The sequence below is a fragment of the Urocitellus parryii genome, chromosome 8 (genome assembly GCF_045843805.1).
Source record: "Urocitellus parryii isolate mUroPar1 chromosome 8, mUroPar1.hap1, whole genome shotgun sequence".
Taxonomy (NCBI): Eukaryota; Metazoa; Chordata; class Mammalia; order Rodentia; family Sciuridae; genus Urocitellus; species Urocitellus parryii.
The window spans coordinates 14,260,486-14,280,388 of record NC_135538.1 but is presented as its reverse complement, the minus strand read 5'-3'; the positions used below and the strand labels follow the sequence as shown (position 1 = coordinate 14,280,388).

At 39.7% G+C, this 19,903-nt stretch overlaps 1 protein-coding gene across 1 annotated transcript in view; it reads left to right on the top strand.

Moving 5' to 3' along the window:
- The window catches only part of Esr1 (estrogen receptor 1), a 269,902-nt gene that overhangs the window by 216,732 nt on the left and 33,267 nt on the right, over positions 1 to 19,903 (top strand). The window contains exon 7 of the mRNA XM_026399936.2: positions 8,860 to 8,993. Coding sequence (XP_026255721.1) covers positions 8,860 to 8,993 — 134 coding nt within the window. The remainder of the gene's footprint in view (positions 1 to 8,859; positions 8,994 to 19,903) is intronic.

Genomic DNA, 19,903 nt, shown 5'->3' with positions numbered 1-19,903 from the left:
TCCTAAGGGCTGTGGAAGTTGGCATAACATTTTTGAAAATCATTTTAGCCATATGTAGTAAGACGTTAAACTTTTCTATTCTTTGACATCACATATGTAAGGATTTTTTTTCTGTACACTTTGGCAAGTGTAGGAAACATATCTATAAGAATAATCGTACATTTTTTTGTAGCTAAAAGTTGGAAATAGTATAGACACGAATCAACATGGGATCATTCGTATAACGATGGCTACAGTGGACAACTGGGCTGGGCACCCTTTCCAAAAATGTGTATATTCTCATGTGGTGATTTGCATAGATGCCCCCTATGGCACGTGGGAAAAACTATTCTGCACTGATGTATGTAGCATGTTCTCTCTCCCAGGTTTCAGATATATATCTTTAATTTATTTTACATCTTTAATCTTCTTGTCATCTCTAGTTACACAGTTCTATGAATTTTTAAGTTCGATAATTTTTTAGGAGAGGTTGTTCTCATAAATTAAAGACCTCTGACTTTCCTTCTCTCTGCTCATTTCTCTATTTCTTTTATAGTTTTTCAGTTCATCCTGGCATATGATTTCAGAGGACCCTTTAGACCCTTTTTTGTCTGTCTAGTACTGTGGACCGGTCACTAAGTGGGTCTGCTCTTCCTTCGAGGGGACTTTCTAACTCTCTCTTCTTGTTTACCACTGTGGTGGCTCTTGCCCCAACCCACCCCCAAGGTCTCCTTCAGACTTCTCTCCTCCCTCCCTTCCTCTCCTTTGTGCACTGTTGCCAAATTAATCAGAACAAAGTGCTTATGGTACTTGATACCGACACCCACTGATAAGCCCTCTTCTTCCCACCATCATCTTGTGACTCTTCTATTAACCACTCTTCACGCTCTGACTAAGCCCCCTTTGCAAGTTTCTCTCCTTAGAAATAGCCAGCTCAGCCTGCTCCATGGCCCCACCTCCACTTCTCCCACCCCGGGGCCTAGACCTTCCTTCCTCCTCACTCACCCTTCCCCTGGAGACCCATGTCAAATGCTACATCTTCTTTTGTGCTTCTACTAATCACACCATTGGAAATGATTCAAATCTCTAAAGCAAGGTGCTATCAAAGTACATTCCCCCCCCCTTTTTTTTGCACTGGCACTTGAACCCAGATCTCATGAGTGCATGTTAAGCAAGTGCTTTACCACTGAGCTACATCCCTACCCCTGGAATTCCATATCTTATCCCCCCCTGGTCATACAGTACCCATGTCTACAGAAGATAGGTGCACTTTTGCATCCCATGTGTTTCTGTGTGTTGAGAGTATGTTGGAACAGGGAGGAATTATCTCTAAAATTTTAATAACAGTTTATTTCTTATTCAAAACATTTTTTTTTCAGAGTAGGTATATCTCTTGCTAGGTGAACCTATCATTAAGGGACCCAGAATCTTTCTAGTCTGTACCTCTGTCTCTTACTAGGTCCTTGAAGGGCTCCTGATTCAGGTGGTCGGTAGAGGTCTGGGGAAGCACATCTGTTTCTTTACTACCTCATCACAAAGGAGATGTCAGCAGTGTCTGCTTACTTTCCATTGGCCAGAGCCCAGTCATAGTCCACTCTTAACCAGTAATGGAGTCTGGGAAGTCTCTTCCAAGTGGGAATTCAAGAGAACAAGGAAAAGTGCTTTGGGGAACACGGCTGTCATCGTTGTTATCACAGCCTTCACTTCTGGTTGCCAAATATCTATTTGTCCCACACAAAGAACACACTTAGCACCACCCCAGGGAGAGGATCCCATCACATCTACCCATAGAGTCAGCTCAAAGATTTCTCAATGAAGTGCTGTCCTCTCTGTCAAGGATGGATGTGGCTTTCCCTGGTTTGGCAGCCTCACCCACAAGATGTACCCGATACCCCGTGATCAAGCAAGGGCAAACGTACTGTGATCCAGACTTCTTTACAGAGAAATGGAAGAAGGGAAGACTCGGTGTCACGCTTTCATAGGAGCTAGGACATTCTGGTGGCCAGATTCATGGTGGCTTCTACTCTCCTGAGCTGGAAAGTTCTTTAATTAGTCCCTAATTTTGCTCTCTGGGAGCAAAGTGCTCTAATTTTCTCCCACTGTGATGGGAGGGTCTTTCGTTCCGTCATTCACTTACTGGGAGGTTTTTCTTCCCATTGATCCCCTGTGGTCGCATCTGAAGTGGGCAGTGGTGGGCTCTCTAGTGGTCAGAGCACTTCCTGCCCACGGACCCTTGAGGCTTGAGGATCAGAGGCTCAGAACAATCAAAAGCTGTAATTTCTTTGGTAGGACACTTGTCTCCACAACCTAGGAGGCTTCGATTTACATGCTTCTTGTCAGTTCCAACCACTTGTAACCACTCCCAAAGTACTTTGCTAGAGACAGTTCTCAAATCCGATTATTCTTTATTTTATTATTGTTGTTTATGCTTTAGTTGACAAATAAGATTTGTATAGGTTTATGGTGTACGACATGATGTTTTGAAATATATACGTATTCTAAACAAAAGGATTGCATCACATAAGCATCTTTTATTTGTGGTGAGATAAAATCCATTCTCTGGGCAATCGTGATGCATAGGATGCAACGCATACTATTAGCTGTAGTCACTATGTTGCCCAGAAGAACCCTTAAACTTAGGTCTTCTCTCAGTGATGGTTTGTATCCTTTGACCAACATCCCCCATGCCTAACCCCCTTCCCTTCCCAGCCTCTGGTAACCATTCCACTTTCTGCTTCTGTGAGATGGACACTTTTTTATTCCATACATATGTGAGACCATATTGCATTTGTCTTTCTGTACTTTAGGTTCATCCATATCATTGAAGAATGAATTTTCTTCTTTTTCAAGGTTAAGCAATATTCCATTATATGTACATGCCACATTTTCTACATCTGTTCGTCCACTGATAGACACTTAGGTGGATTCCACTTTTTTGCAATTATGAATAATGTTTCCAGAACACAGGAGTGGAATATCTCTTCGACATACTGATTATGTTTCCTTTGGACACGTTGCTAGATCACATGATAATTCTATTTTCAAAATTTTGAGGAACTTCTGTGCTATTTTCCATAATGGCTGCACCAATTACATTTCTACCAATAGGGTGCAAGGGCTCCATATTTCCTACATTCTCACCAACAAGTTTGATATTCTCATTGGCTTCTTAGTCTTTTGGCCTTTCCCTTATGATTTGTGTGTGACTCCTTTGAGGCTTTTTTGAATGATGCGCTTGGATGGGAGGTAATACCCTTTCGGAGTTATTCTTTTCCATGAGACTATGTTGTAGTCATCCTTTGATATCTTTAGGGGATTGGTTCCAGGACCCCTGAGGATACCCAGATCTGTGGAGACTCAAGTCCCATATATAAAATTAGCACATGAAATATATATATACCCTTCCATGAATTTTAAATCATCTCTAGACTACGTATTATACCTAATGCATTGTAAGTGCTGTGTCAATTGTTGCTATACTTCATTTTTCAGGAAATGATGACAAGGAAAAATGTTCTTGCTCAGTACTTGTTCAGTAGAGGTACATCCACGGTAGGTCTAACCATACAGTGTATGAAGCACCACAGGATGCAGAGTGCGTAGATATGGGAGTCTAGCTGTACTCTGTAAACTGAGGAGCCTTCCTGAGCCTTTCTTACCCAAGACCCTTTTCGGTTTCATCTCTTAATATTTTTTGGCCAGAAATAGTTGTTTTTTTCCAAATCTGTAAGACCATCTACCTTTTTTTTTTTTCCGTTCCCTTCAGTTTCTGCTTGAGCTCACCTCTTTCTGAAAATGCCTTACTGATGGCAGCCACAGTACCCACTGAAGTCTGACTCCTTCTGCCCACTTCTCTGGGTACTTGGTCTGCCTTCCAAGTTTTTGCAGATGTTTTATGATGTTGTAGCAGGGTTCCGGAGCTTGCTGCAGTATCTATTTCCTTACTACCCAGCACTCAGGAAGTAAACATTTAAACATTTTTTTATAGCAGTATTTCCACTTCCGGCACCCATCTCTCTCTCCTCCATGATCTAACTGCTGTATCAGAATCATCATTCCCCAATGGCTTCTTTACTTTTTTAATTCAACTTACATTCCAATATGGGTGATTCTGTCTCTCCTTTCATTCAGAAACAAGTAGTGAAATAAAGTCACAGATTCATGGTCACATGCTTCCTAAGTAGTGATATCAAGATTTGAACCCATATAGGCTCTGGGATACAGAGCCTAAATCACTTGTTAAAAATTGCATCTTTTAAGATATATTGCTTACAAGTTGCCATTTTCAGTTCTTCTTTCTATGCTTCAGAGTTGTAGATGCAAACCTCATGATCCTATAAATATTTTTGAAGTCAAGTTCTTCCAATATGACTGATCTTACCACTGTTGATTTTATACAGTATCTAATTTGTAACTGTTTTCTAACCATATTGTGCTATTTTTCATTGAATGTCCTACGCTGATCTGGGTTTTCTTGGTTTCTATTTCTCTAATTCCTTACATGCAAGAGAGGCTGATGGGTAACATTACAGTTTGTAAAGCATATTTTGAAGATATAAAAGATTTGATTATTAGACATCTCTATTTCCTTCCCATGGGGAAGAAGAGGAACTTGAAGCTTCTGAAAAACAGGATTTCACTTTTATAGAGAAGTATCCAAGACCTGCTCTGAGCTCTTTCAAGCCCTGTTCCTTCTCTCATTACTTAAGTGACAATGGGCCGCATTTGAAGAGGGTCAGTGGCAGAACAAGGTTCCCCACAAGGGGATTTCGAGGTGTTCTGAAAAGCTGCCTGATATAATCTGCGAAGGAGTTAGTCATGGCAGGCTGTCACGTCTCACAGTGGGAGTCATGGGCTGGTCGGCTTGGTAAACTGTTGCTTTTGATCTATGACTGGCGCTGTGATTCCTTTAAAATACATCTTGTTTTTTCCACAACCTGTGTGTTTCTCAGCCTCAGGAGCACCTCCATGGATTTACACTAATCTTGTCTTTCAGTAATGTTACCTCCAGATTTTCAGCACCGCCCTCCCCTTTTTGATGCTGTGGATACATTCACTTCTTCGAAAAACTGAGTTAAATGCTCTCATCTGATTTGCTCCTTGAAGTTGGTGCAGGATATTTTGACGGGGCTCTGACCTCAACCCACAGTGAGAGTTTCTTTGCACCAGACAGAAGACAAGTGCCTGTCTTAGAGTGCGTGTCTCAGACTCATGCACCAGAATGTGGAGCACCTATATTCACATGAAAGGAGACTCCAGGGACCTCCTCTCATGCCCTGTGATTGCCGCTCAATGCATGCCCTCTCCACATCCCTAAAGGAATACACACACACTCCAGGGGAGAACTGAACTGAGAATTGGGGGTATGCCCCATCAGTATTCTAATGAATACTGCAGAGTCAGCATTATGTCTGCAGATAATAATTGCTAATGGGGATAAGCAGGATATTCAGAGAAAAGAGAGTGCAGAAAAATCCACCTTTGCTGGAAGAGTTAAGAACGATTCCGGCATTTTCCTTCATCAGAAAATGTGGGAGACTGTTGAAAAAGGACGAGAAGAAAGGAAAATTGTTCAGACTCTACTTTCTCGGTTTCTGAACTGAACTTTTGCGCACAGCAGGTGAAGGCAGGCTTCCTCCCACACCAAGACATCCTCCCTGCTGGTGTGCAGTCTGCTAAGTAAACAGAGACTTTATACTGAGAAAGGAACATTTCTCTATTTTGGCTATGAGTTGTTATTTTTAAAGCTTCATCTTCCAAACATTTTCCCTTATCCTTGTTTATTTTTTCACTGGAAAGAAAATGTACCACATTTGCAAAATTCAGCTAGGTGACAAGGAAAACCCACTCCTAGGATGCCCTCTCCACTTAAGGCCAAGGGCCCCTTTGGCGAGAACACTCTCTCATCCTCACTTTGAGCAATATGGCTTTTAAAATTTCCCCTGTACGTCCAGATTTCCATGGTCAACGTGAAATGCACACAGCACTTGTACTCTAGATGCTTCTCCCTTGACAGACACTCATCTCTCTATTCATCAACATATACGTAACTAATACTTAAATATCAACCCTGCCAAATGCCACCTAGCATTCTAAGTATTTCACATTAAAATCACTTACTAAACTGTGTCGAACATACCATGGCAAATGCTTCAATATTGACACAGATGGAATTGGTGGAGACTGACATTAGATGCAGAGATTCTTTCTGGACCTTTTCTGTGGATGGCATCTCATGTCATTGCACCTATGCTCCCAATTTTCACCTCTTCATTTAAGATTCCCATTGTTTTCTTCTCTATGCCCTAATGTCGAGCACAAGACTGGTATAATAGTAGATCCTCATAATTTTGAATTAAAGAAAGGAAGACAAAGAAAATCTTTCTGTTAGGATTCTTCCTTCTAGTATGTAGGCAGTGTGGTTGGATAGGAAAGTTTAGAGTCCTAATTCTACTACTTGGACAACAGGAAAAATAACACTCTGGAAATGAAAATCAAGAGTCCCTAGTGTATCTCAAGCCGGTGGTTTGTTCCCAAATGGTGTTGAGGACACCAACTTGCTACCTGAAAAAAGTGTTAAGCTGAATCCTATCTTAAGACGACACCAAAACAAATCCCACAAGAGGGTAGGTAGCACAGCTATGTGAATACACCAAAATCCACTGCATTGTATTCTTTCAATGGGTGAATTATATGGCATGTGGGTATCTCTTAATAAAGTCATTATAAAAAATGAATACATTCCAGAAAATCAAAAATTTAAACATAAAAGCATAGAACGTTACTGAAAGGAAACATAAGATTTATGTGTTATTGGAATGGGGACTGACCTTATCCAGCAAGACATAGTGTTCTAGAGCCATAAATGAAAAGTTTGACAGATCTGATCCTACAATAATTAAATCATTTTAGGAAGAAAACGCCAGAAACAAAATTAAAAGATGACAAACCATGAGAAAACCGTATTAGAAATATGTATGACATGGCACTAATTACTATCATATATAAATATCTCCTCAGAATCAGATGGAGGGCTGGGGATGTGGCTCAAGCAGTAGTACGCTCGCCTGGCATGCGTGCCTCCTGGGTTCGATCCTCAGCACCACATACCAACAAAGATGTTGTGTCCACCGAAAATTAAAAAATAAATATTAAAAAATTTCTCTCTCTCTCTCTCTCAAGGTGAAAATGACCAATAACCCAACTGAAAAATGTGGGCAAATTACTACAGCAGGCAGTTCAGAGAAAAATCTCATGTCAACATATTTTCCTATGGAACTGGAGGTGTACCTTAGTGGTAGACCACATGTTTAGTATGCAAAGCTCTGGGTTCAATAGCCAGAATAAGGGGAAAAAAAATATTCTACCAATAGCTTATTGGTACAAGCTCTTTGAAACCAATATTTTAACTATCATAAATAAAAATATATTATGTCCTTTGTTCTAGCGATTCTAACTCTAGGAATGTATTCTGTAGCTATCTATATGTGTCCAAGGGCATAAACACAGGATTGTCATTTTGTGAAATGTTTGTAACAGCACAATACTTAGAATCAAGCTAGATATCAACTAAAAAGAGGTGGATAAATAAATTGTCATATACCACTTAAGAATGTTCTGGTCAACCATGGACCACGTGTATAATGGTGTTCCCATAAGGTTATATTGCTTAGTGACATTGTGGCCATCTTAGTTTATCTAAACTCTATGATGATCACACAGTGACAGAATTGTCTAACAGCACATTTCTCAGAGTGTGTCCCCATCATTATGTGACAAATGATTGTATAGCATTCTGTTCAGTGATAACTGTTCAGTTGTTAAACTGGGTTAAGAAAGAACTCCAGGATCTATTAATCAAAGACAAAATGAAGTCCTGAATTATGTTTCTGCTCATGTTTAAATGTTATGTGTTTTACAAATGACTGAATATGCACAGACTCTTTTAACTTATTTCTGTGTTTTAAAATTTTCAAACATATCATGCCTTCAAATGAATGGATTCCTTCCATATATGGTATCTCTCTTTATTTCTGAAACAGCCCCACGGATAGGATATGGCCGTGTGCATTTTTAAATATTACGTCTCATGACCTTTTGAATTTGCTTATTTAATAGTTGCAACCACTGAGGTGAAATCCTTGATGCCAAGTTTCTGTTGGAAGGGGAGAAGGCCTGAATTTCTTTTGAGGGTCTAGGAGAAGCTTCATCAGCTACACAGGCCTACTTTCCTGGATTCGTCTCCTGTGTCCTCATCACCTACAGCCACCACTCTATGTTCTCTCCTGCTGCTCTCATTGTGTGTAGGACTTTCTTCTAGTTATGCATTCATATACTTACTTGAGGAAATCCTACATTCTCTTAGGGTTAACTCAAATGTCACTTCCTAGGTACATTCTTCCCCACGGTCCTTTATAACACCAATGATCCAGCCCAGACTCATACCATAGTAAATTTCTTGGCACATTGGTATATTACTTGAAGGTCACGAGCATCTTGAGGGCAAACCCTCCCCTTTTATTCTCATAACTACTACAATATCTAGAATACAGTAACAGAACAATGAACTGTATTAGAAAAAAAAATGGCCGGAATCTTAATTATTTTCAATGACTATAGATTGAAGAACTCCACATTTAATGTCGTAGATTTGGCAACTAAACACATCTTTTCTAGGAATTTGAAGTGAAGATGTTTATTGATGGAAAAATCTTTGCTCATCTTGCCTTCTGGAATTCAAATGAATGTCCATGTTCCATTAAGAGGATGGGCTGCAGGTTTTTATTACAGATTTGGAGTCGGTAGCTTTTTATAAATGTAATTTGGGGTTTTGCAGAAACTTTCCTGTCCTTTAATGCTTCTAAAAATTTGTTTTTGTAGGAATCAGGGTAAATGTGTAGAGGGCATGGTGGAGATCTTTGACATGTTGCTGGCTACGTCGACCCGGTTCCGTATGATGAATCTGCAGGGAGAGGAGTTTGTGTGCCTCAAATCTATCATTTTGCTTAATTCTGGTGAGTTGATGACATGTGAGAACTTAATACTGGATTGTTGGAAAAAATACCTGTTTGTACTTTTTAGCAAGATATGACCTACCCACTCCAAGGTCATGGTGTCATAAATGGAAAGACATTATGCATGTTTAAAAATAACCCATCATCATTGTGAGTTTCTTGGGAAGCTAGAACAATGTTAGTCAAATATTAAAAGTGAAAATGATAGCAGACAATCAAATGGCCTTTTGGTTGAAACATGCGCATCCTTTCACAGATGTAGGGATTTAAAAAATTAAAAATGGTGGATGTAGGTAATATATATTCATTGAGAGTTATGCATGTCAGAAGTAAGCAGACCTAGAGGCACTAATAAAAAGTTGTGATCTGTAGGCTGGGGTGATTGCAACTCAATGGTACAGTGTATGCTTAGCATGTGCAAAGCTCTGTGTTCCAACCCCAGGAACACCAAGAAGAAAAATTATGACCATTTCCAACTCCAGGTAATAAAGACAGTTATTTGAGACAGATCATGTTTCTGGTTAAAATTGATCAAATTAGCTTAAATAAACCAGCTACTAAAACTGAGCATCATGGAATGCAGCAGCAAGAGCATTTTTCACCTGCCCATGAAGTCTACTCTTGCTGTCCCATCCTATTTATGCACTTGAGAAAGCTTAGCTGAGAGGGGCAACAGATCGGCTTTGCTTTTCTGTCTTTCTACAGTGAGGCTGGCCGTGGCATGGAGTCACCACAGGCCACCCAGATGGCAAGGGTGGCTCAAGGCTGAATTAACACCCTTACTCCTCCCAGCCCCCTTCATGTGTGGGTCAAGAACCAGGTCTATAGCCTCAGGGACTGGAAGCCCTCAATTGAGTGCCACCTGCTCAGTGGATACCTTGAGTGGGGACTGAACGCCCCCAGCCCTACTTTGTGCCTCCTACGTCATTCTTATGGTGAAATCATAGTTATTTTGAAGCCTCAGGTCCAATTTAGTTCCTTACATCATTACCTATCACAGTCTGTTTGATCAAATACAGCACTTTCTTGTCTTTCTGCATGTTCTTGTCTCTCCCCGAGGAATGCCAATCCCATCCCATCTCCCCAAACAATTTTCCACTTCTCTTGCCCCCCCCGCCCCCCAGTGTTAGCAACTCACTGCCTAATGATTGTCACAGTAATCATGCTCACTTATCAACTACAAAATGGAAATCGGTACTATTACACGAGGCAAGGACTGCGTTACAGAGTGAAGTTCCCTGGAAAATACTGTGGTCTGTTCGGAGGAGGAAGTGATTACCACCCCATTCAAGTTTCGGGTCTCACTCACAAGCATTGTGCCTATTCATTTGAGTCATTTGTCCTGTACATTGAAGGGTCCAGATCCCACAATGGCTCTTTATTGGATGAGAGTTCTGGGAGCAGTGCCACTCGGCTGCACAGTGCCAGGTCCTGAACCTGCTCCTCCTTTGGTGGAAGGCTGGCACACACGCAGAGCTTTCATGTGGGAAATCTGCTAACTTCAGGGAAAGCGGGCCTAACAAGTGTTGGGACATATTTCCCTCTTTAACCAGGAAAGGGGCTGGATGTGGTGGTGCACACCTGCAATCCCAACTCCTCAGGAGGCTGAGGCAGGAGGAGTACAAGTTTGAGACTAGCCCAGGCAACTTAGTCTATGGCTCAAAACAAAACATAAAAGGGTTGGGGGTCTATCTCAGAGGTAGAGTGCTTGCCTAGCATGCGTGAGGCCCTACATTCTGTCCCCAGCACTGAAAAATAAAACTCAAAATTCATAATCAGGGAAGGATACCCCAGACAGGAAGTGGCATTACTCAGAGTTGTAGAATCAACACCTGTGATTTATTTACTCTTGGTAATGAAAAAATACCTCCTTCGGATCCAGATAGCCTTTCCCTGAATTTTGATTGTTTCTCTTCCTAGGACAGTGTGGGTTTTATTATTTTTTTAAACATTTGGTAAAAAAAAAAAAAAAAAAAGAAAAAAAAGTCATAATATTACCACCAAAACATTAGATTCATAGACCAAGGATTTTTAAAACCCATGGAGAAAAACTTTCAGTTATAACCCAGGGAGAAAAACTTTCAGCCCTCACTGGAACATTTTTACTCAAAGACTGGCCCTAGAACCTCAATACTGAATTTTTCATGGCGGGATTTGGTCCTTTCCATCTGACTCCTTGTCATGCGAGGTAACCTTTTATACCCTGTCCTTGTTCCTTCCTTTCTTAGTATCCTCTGTGTGCTTGCTGGCTCTTGAAGGGCTGGAACACTGTTTTGGAAATACGAGGCCCTGTAATGTTGATAGAGTTTACAGTTTTCTTTTTCATGAGATAACAGTGCAGCAGCTTGGCAGCTTGTCTTTTCCGTCAAGGACGGTGCTGCTGGCTCAAGGGAGCAGGAACAGAGCAGAAAGTAGTCTCTCAACCCTGTCACAAGTGAAACCACTCTTCTTAACACAAAAGTGAGCTGTTTTGGAAAAGCAGATCCGCTGCTGTGCGCAGCTCCTGATGTCTCATATTGTCCCCATCAAAGCAGAATCAAAGTGGACAGCCTCTGAAACACAATGGTATGTTATTGGAGCCTTTTTCTGAGTAAAGAAAGCAACCTGTCATTGGAAGAATACCACCACCAATGGTTCCCCCCGTGCACACACACAATGGAGGGGAAAGATTTTTCTAAAAACCTAACTAGTTCATGGTTTTGTTCGGGTAACATCTTACCTATCATGAGACAAATTACAAAGCTACTCCGATTCCAGGAGCCTCTGACAGAAGCCACACTGGAAGTGTTCAGAAAACCTGAATTAGAAGATAGCTTCCTAGGCCTGGGCAGCAAATCCCCAGCATATGGAGGAGCCTAAGGTTTTGTTTCAAGGGCCTGTCAAAAGTCTGACAAGGCCGTGTTCACGTTGGCCCTGATTTTGGAGCAGAGGCACAAGGAGAATTGAAGGGTTAGTGTGAGGACCTGCCAGGAACATCTTCCTGGAATTCTCTAAAGGCCAGAAATTCACAGCAGCTTGGGAGAAGATATCCATCACAATTCTTGCCTCATTTAGAATAATTTATTGTTTTGCTTGCAAAAGACCGGAATCATATATCGGACAAGCACTGTTTTTCTGCACTGAAGGACAAAGGCGTTCCTGGTTAAACCAAAGATGCTGTAACAGAATCTGTACCAGCTTCAAGACTTCAGAGAACTAGCTGGGCTGAACTCAGGAGGAGGGTGAATAAGAACAGAACACATGAGCTCAGGGCACAGCACTTAAGGAGCAGGAGTAGAGGAAGGTTGAGGTGTTGGAGCTGGGAGAGGAGACTGAGGAGGCAACCCTGTGCCTATCCACGGTCTTCCTTCCACCCCAGGTGACTTCCCATCTTCCCCAGGAGCGATCAGATATTTTGCATTATTCTAGGTCTAGTTCAGATCCCTTCTTACTTGGGAAATCTTTCTAGTGCTCAGTTCATAATGCATCTTCTTTCTCTAGTCTGTGTCAGTACTGAAAAACTTACCATTTAATTAATCGATTTCATTTCTTTAATCAATAATTCCATTCACTTATTCAACAATCCAATGCTTAGTGAATCCCCACTGTGATCTTTGTGCCAAATATACCAAAATGAATGTCACAGTTTTATGACTTTTCTTTTCTTTCAGCTTTTCATTTTAACCTAAGTTATTCTCTGGTTCTGTATGCATGTATTTCCTAATTCTTGCATGAACTATTCATACCATTTTTGTATTCCTCATGGTCTTTAGCCTGTCAACATATATTGCACCATTCAGTCGTTTAATAGATGCTTATTTGCTGAACATGGCCTGGAGAACCTTGAAAGTCCTTATTTTTTCCCCAGCCTTTTCCTACCATTCTGAAATATATCATTCTTTTTTGGAGGATTATAGCTCCAGATAATATCAAATTATTAAGAGAAAAAAGCGATGTCCCTATGCTGCTGCTGTGGGTAAGGAGGAAATGCTGTGGAAAATGTGTAAAGCAGTTCTTGGGACGTAGTGTCCTCAGGAGTTGCGTCCTCATTGCCCATGAGAACCTGGCCTTCACGGAGTGGATTACTGTATTTTTGCAATGCAATGAAATATTGTAGTTGAAAGGCTTATGAAAGAAATGCAGGAACCTGGAGGTAAAGTAGTAGAGGCTGTGAGGGTTACCCTGAAGCTTTAAACAACTGTGTTAATTAATTATGTTTAGAAAAAGTTAGAGTGAGATTTATCTTAAGAGTAATAACTGATGGTGATTGAACTTTAGTGTTGAAAGCTTAATGAAGCTACGGGACTCAGTGCAGAATCACCGCAGCTCATTCACCAACCATCCTGTCTTCTCTTAACTTTCAGAATCCACACCCAGTCAGAACTCCACCTTTTTAAAAAGCCTTTTTCAAAACTCAGAAAAATCCATGTATCCAAGTTTTATATGCATATATCTATAATCTCTAATGAAAGTTTGCTTTGTTTGGTCTGAAATTCAATTTAATAATTATTTCCTCCCTTTTTGGAACACTTTTTGACCACAATTCTACATATTTATTCTGAAGAGCCTCATTCACTTTGCTCCTTGGAGCCTGGAGAGCTGGTCAGACTCCTGATTCCAGCTCCTGGGTGTTCGTCTCTCTGTAGGGCCTTTTTCTTTTCCTGGCCCACAAACCAACTCCAGCCACCCGGAAGTCCTCTTCATGTGCTGCTGGTTCCCCAAAACACCATTAACAGGACATCTTGTCCTGGAAGGCCTTACCTGAACTGATCTTGGGACAATATTTCTCTTTCAATTGATGGAATAATGAGGGATGAGGGCCAAAGTCCACAGACTCTTAAAAACTCAAGGTGAAATGTAAGGGAAAACAGAATGCTAGAAAGGATTATGGCAGGATTTCTAAAGTGTGTACCCTAGTGAAGCAAGGGAATGTTGAACAGGAGCAGATATAGTGGACATAAATTTAAAACTGTTAGGCTATTTTGACTGTGTACCTGCCATCATGGTGTCCTGAAGTCAAGCAGGTGATGTTGAACTCATGGCATCCAAGTGCCTTTTCTGTCTTCATCAGTAGCCACACTCTGGTCAAGGAAGCATTTCTTTCACAATTTATTATTATTATTATACCAGGGATTGACCCCAGGGTTCTTAACTACTGAGCCATATCCCCAGCCCTGTTTTATATTTTATTTAGAGACAGGGTTTCTCTGAGTAGCGTAGGGCCTCACTAACTTGCTGAGGTTGGCTTTGAACTCTCAATTCTCCTTTCTCAACCTCTCAAGCCACTGGAATTACAGGCATGAGCCACCTCACTCAGCTCTCTCACAATTAAATTTAACAAGTTCTATCACAAAGAATATTCCAGCTCTCCAGAGCTGGATTATTTGCACTTGTTCTGTGTTATTAGACAGTCACTCAGAGCATTTATGTTTTTAAGTTTAGAAGTAATACAGTAATTCAGAGGGTCCCTATATTTAGATGAAAGAACTTTTTTTTTAAACATATTGACTGTAAACATTGAGGATCATTGATTCTCAACAATTAAAGGTTTCTGACAGGAAGAAGCCTTGGAAATCACAAATGGGCACATTGCCAAGGATGCCCATTGTTGTTCCATTGAAAAAGGTTTGATTATATTATCTCTGTGTTCTCTGTAATGCCAAGCTTCCTCTCCGGGGAGCCTGCTTATTGTCATTATTTTGAGATGAATGGCACTTCACGGTTATTAAGTGGTTCATTGTCTCCTCTCTGGCTGACTGGATTGTGCAGGCAGCAACTCAACTTTTGGAGCCTTCACCTGTTAACAAATTCCAGTGTGGCTTTAAACAAGCCTCATGGCCACCTCCTGAAAATGTGACATTGCATGATCTTTGTCATCAGAGAGGACTGGAATTCAATACAAGGGATGCCACCACTTACTTGAAGGGGTGGTAATAGAGGCCCTTTGATAAGTTGCTTCCCTGAAGCCAGTGTGTAAAACAGTCCCAAGTGACGCTCACTAAATGTTGGACAATTGAGAGCCTGGCCACACAGTTCATGTGGCATCTTGCACTTGCTCGCGGCATGTGGGGGATACACATGCATGCAAGAGTGTTTTATCCCAGGCCTCCAAATACAAATACCCTGGCTCTGGGCTCCATGAAATAAATTACTCTGCTTTTCTTAGCAGATAATAAGTGAATTCCTCCAGAAAATTCTGAGGCAGGATTTCACTTCTCATTTGGAATGAAAAGCTCTCAGTCTCAGAAGAAGGATGCCCTTGAGATGGGGTGGGTTTGGTCCTTCAAAGTTCTCCTGGAGGGTCTGAAAACTGGGAACCAACCAAGTGCCTATAGCCTGGGGAAATCAAAAGAGTACTATGAATATGGTGTTGATACCGCTGGTAATTGGTGACGAGTCCTGCTTCCTCACATGCTGAGGAAAGCATATAAAGCAGGGTTTATTTTAAAAGGGCTATTACAGACTTCTCCAGGGAAGGACAACTGGGGCATAGGTGCTATCCTGGTATCCCAAGTAGTGAGGGTGTTCTGCCTGTTTTATATACCCTAGACTTACTTTGTTCTCCTGCTCTCTTCCCCCTTATCTCTGTCCTTCCTGCATACATGACTAGGCCCAGGAGATGTTCTGGTGGGATGGCCAAAAGGGAGAACAGATGGACAGAGGGAAAGGCCAAATGGAGTGATCCAGGCAGGAAGCAGCCCAGGACACATTAATTAACAACTTTTACAACTCCTTGTAGGCAGGGACAATTCTCGGGACAGGTTACCTTTACCAAATATCATTTTACAGTGTTACAGGTTCCATGGAGCAAGGGCAGGTTATCTTGTTAAGCGTAGAGGAAGGGCTCTGAAGGCATTAACATCTCAATCCTTCAGGGACAGTTTCCAACTTCCCAGACTCAAATTGGCCTCCCTTCTCTCATCGGACCCAATTTACCTATTTGCCCAATTTACTTTTCTTTAATTCTGGCATCATTCCCCCATCTAATTTTAGGAACTCCTTACTGTTGTAATGAAATGGGACTATGACCTCTCTGGCTGCTTGGAGCTGAGAGGAGGTGGTGTGGAGTGGGGCAAGCAGTTAGGAGTTACCTTTTTGAAATTGGGTTGGTTGAGAAGTCCATGGTAATAGTCTGGTTGTAAAGAACAGGTTGTAGGGTCACCTGGGGATGGGTGATTCTATGAGGTAGAAACAAAAATATATGAATATTGAAATGAGATTAATACATAATGAATGTTGCAGCATCTGGAACATGTCAATGAATATCATGAAGATGCTTTAGAAGTCAATAATCTCTCACCAGGAAGTGCAAGAGCTAAGAAGTTGTCCCTATAACAAGGCCAGACAGGACAAGGCCTTTATTTAGATGCTTTAGAAGTCAATAATCTCTCACCAGGAGGTGCAAGAGCTAAGAAGTCGTCCCTATAACAAGGCCAGACAGGACAAGGCCTTTATTTGGGAATATAAATCTTTAACATTGCCAGAGTTATCAGGAATGTAAACACAACACTTAACTTTTAATATCACAGATGTCCATTCTCATAAGATGTAGGTAAGCTATTTAATGTCAGCTGATTTTTGGAAAAGATGATTTTATTGGTATGATGACCTCTGTGTTTAGTAGAGATCTCTTTATTTCTGTTACTTAAGGCTAGATAATCATACTAGCAAACACTGATTAAGCCTGCCTGTGTAGGAGGTTAGGAAGAGCTCTAGGCCTTAAACTTACAAAAAAATCCTGGCTTTGGAAGATTCTCTTGATAGTTATCAGGCATTCCTGCCTGAAAGTCTCTCCTTTGTAGCCTCCAGTCTTATTTATTCTTAGGGGCTAACACAAGTGTTACATTCTTAATAACACAAATCTTAAGTTACTTTTAACTATTGCTTTTTTTTTAAAAGTTTATATAAAATTACTTTAATATAATTGTTAAGTTACAAAAAGTTACTGAAAAATACATCCAGTAAAATAGTAAACATTAGAAGTACCAAGAGGTAGTCTTATAATGGCATAATATATATCACATAATGATGTAATATTCATTACAATGACAGCATGAAACAAATAGAAGGCGGCTTCTGTTTTCAAAACACCTGCCACAAAGTTTTCTGGTTATTCCTCCTTTGGTTCCGAAGACAGACCATCTGCTGAGAGTTGAGCCTTCTCAGGGAAGTAGGCAAAGAGAGCCTCAACACTCACTTTTGCCAACATCTTATTCATTCATTTCCAGTAAGATTGTGAGAAAGATCTTTTCTAATATAGAGCCTGGTTTCTGCAGGAAGGATTGAATATATTATGTTTGAGACAAATTAACATTTTTATTGCCAGATATTCAAATTTATGGGCTGGGGATATATGTCAGTTGGTAGAGTGCTTCTTTCATATGCACAAGGCCCTGGGTTCAATCCCCAGAATCATACCACAAAAAAAGAATAAAGAAAAAAAAAGAAAAGTAATTCAAATTTATCTGGGTGTTTTCTATTTGATTTGGCAACACTAGACTGGACAGAAAGCTGCTGCCACCATAAAGACACTTACTCAAAAATCCTTATGAAACGGGAGCCTGTTTCACTCTTCAGATATTGACTTTGCAGAGAAACAGAGAGATGGGCTGTTTAGCCCTTAGGGCCTTGCAGACCAGCATTTAAACTAGAATTTCTGAGAAAAAGACCTCTTTGCTGGGAAGTATTCTGTTTTAAAGATTTCAGTGGGGTGAAGGGAGAGATAACTATTGCTTTTTATTTATTTGTTTGTTTGTTTGTTTATTAATGCCCAGGAGTGGTTGTGTTTTGGTTTTAACTATTTTTGCTAGATATTTAAGATCAAACTGGTCAAATTGATCTTATTCCTATCTGTTGTTAAAAGTCAGCAGAGTTCCTACAGGGGTCACTCATGGGGGAGCTTGAGAGCAGCTTCTTACCTGGGCTAGTGACATTTGCCCTAAGATGGGTTGAGGTCTCACTGACCATGTGGCTTCCCTTGGAAGCATCAGGGATGTCTCCCTTCTCCAATGACCCCCCTCTTCATAGCAAGTGCACTGATTGGATTTTCCTTCTCCAGTGTCTCATTAATCTCCCTGACGGAGAGACCATGTGTCCCAGAGTTGCAAAGCTCTTTAGAAAGTTCTCTGTTCCCTGGTTTAGGCTAATTTGAGATGGTAAGATCCACATATTGGTTTTCTTGGTCCTTTTAATTTAACTTTAATTTTTAAGTCTTGATTTTAAATATCTAGCAAGCCAGTTTCATTAGTCTTAAAATGAGAGTATTTGGCTTTAACTTTAACGTTTATAACTTCACAGTCATTTACCCCTTTTATTTAATTGGGGTCTGCATTATCTTGTGGGTGACCATTTATTATCTTACATTAACCCAGGTTGTGTGATCTTGAAACAGTACCTCTGCAAAGCATAAATAGGTAATAATTATAGAGTTTACAAGGAAAATACAAAATGGAATTAACAAGAGTAAAAAACACAATTAATTTGTGTAACAGTTATCTTGAATTTTGGCTTATTTATTCATTATATCCTGTTTGAGATCACAATAATCTTTATATCAAAAAATCAATCTTTTGAACACAATTTGAAATGAACTGAAGTCTGGCCTAATTTGGAAACATTCGAACATGCAGTAAGGTTGGAGGCAGAGCCTTATCTCAGGTAAGGCAGGGCTCCTCAAAAATCTAGTTCTAGTTCTGAAGCTGATCTTTGCCTCTTTCTTAAATATCATTTTTCAAATGTTACATGTTATTTCTTGCGTCTATATGAATGTTAGCTAATATAATATGATATTACATGTAAAAATGAATTAAAGAAAGGCTAAGAGAACTTTTAACCTTCTTTTTGTGGAAAAAGTGGCAAAATGGTTTTATATTTTACAATATTAACCTTTAAATAGATCAGGCTTTCATTATCTTTAAAAAATACATTTAAATTTTATCCCAGTGTAAAAAGTAACATAAAATTGTATGTATGTGTGTACACACACACACATATATGTAAATTAAAAGGGTTCTTTTGTATATAGCATTATGCCGGTTGGGACTTAACTTTTAGTGTGTGTGTGTGTGTGTGTGTGTGTGTGTATATATATATTATTGATAACAGATATAGTTATAGAACATGATATAAATAAATCCCCAATAAAATTTGTTATCCTTTTAAGTCTAAAATTAAAATTACCAGACAACTTTAGTTCAGAGAACACCAGCTTGATAAAAATGTTATTTTAAACCTTCTACCTTAAAGACATGTATACCTGCAATATAAGAATATATTTAATATACAAAGAAGAGTAATACCACCACCATTACATTGATGTTTTTATATTAATCGAGTTTAGCTCTTAAATAAAAATCTAGAGTCTGTAATATAATATAATACTCCAAAATAACCATTGTTGTTTAATCACAGTTGTATAAACTTTAATTCCTTCAAGACTAGTTGTTCTAAAGAATAAAACTTAACAGAAACATCATTAGTAAATTAATATTTTAAGAAATCCTTGCCATTTTAGCACGTAGATTAAACTTTGGTTTACATCATATATATAAAAAATATATATATGATAAAACATATATATATATATATAAAACCAACTTAGTTACACACAAACTTGTTGAAATTTGCCCTTTCCTTACACAGACATTCTTATCACTTACTTAGACCCTCATGTTGTTTATTTCATCACACAAAGACTTTCTTACCCAGAAGCATTTTCTTTTTCCTTTTATTAAGTATATTTTTATATCTAGAACCTTCTAATTTCTCTTTCCTATCCATTGATCCTTCTTTTTATTTACATTCTGAAACAACCCTTGTTAATTTCTGAATTTAGATAAATTACTCCATTTTACTAAGATGAGATATTTTATATATATTAAAGTTATAGTATTTAATGGAAGTGTAGTTGAACCTTTTGAGGTCCTTTGTAT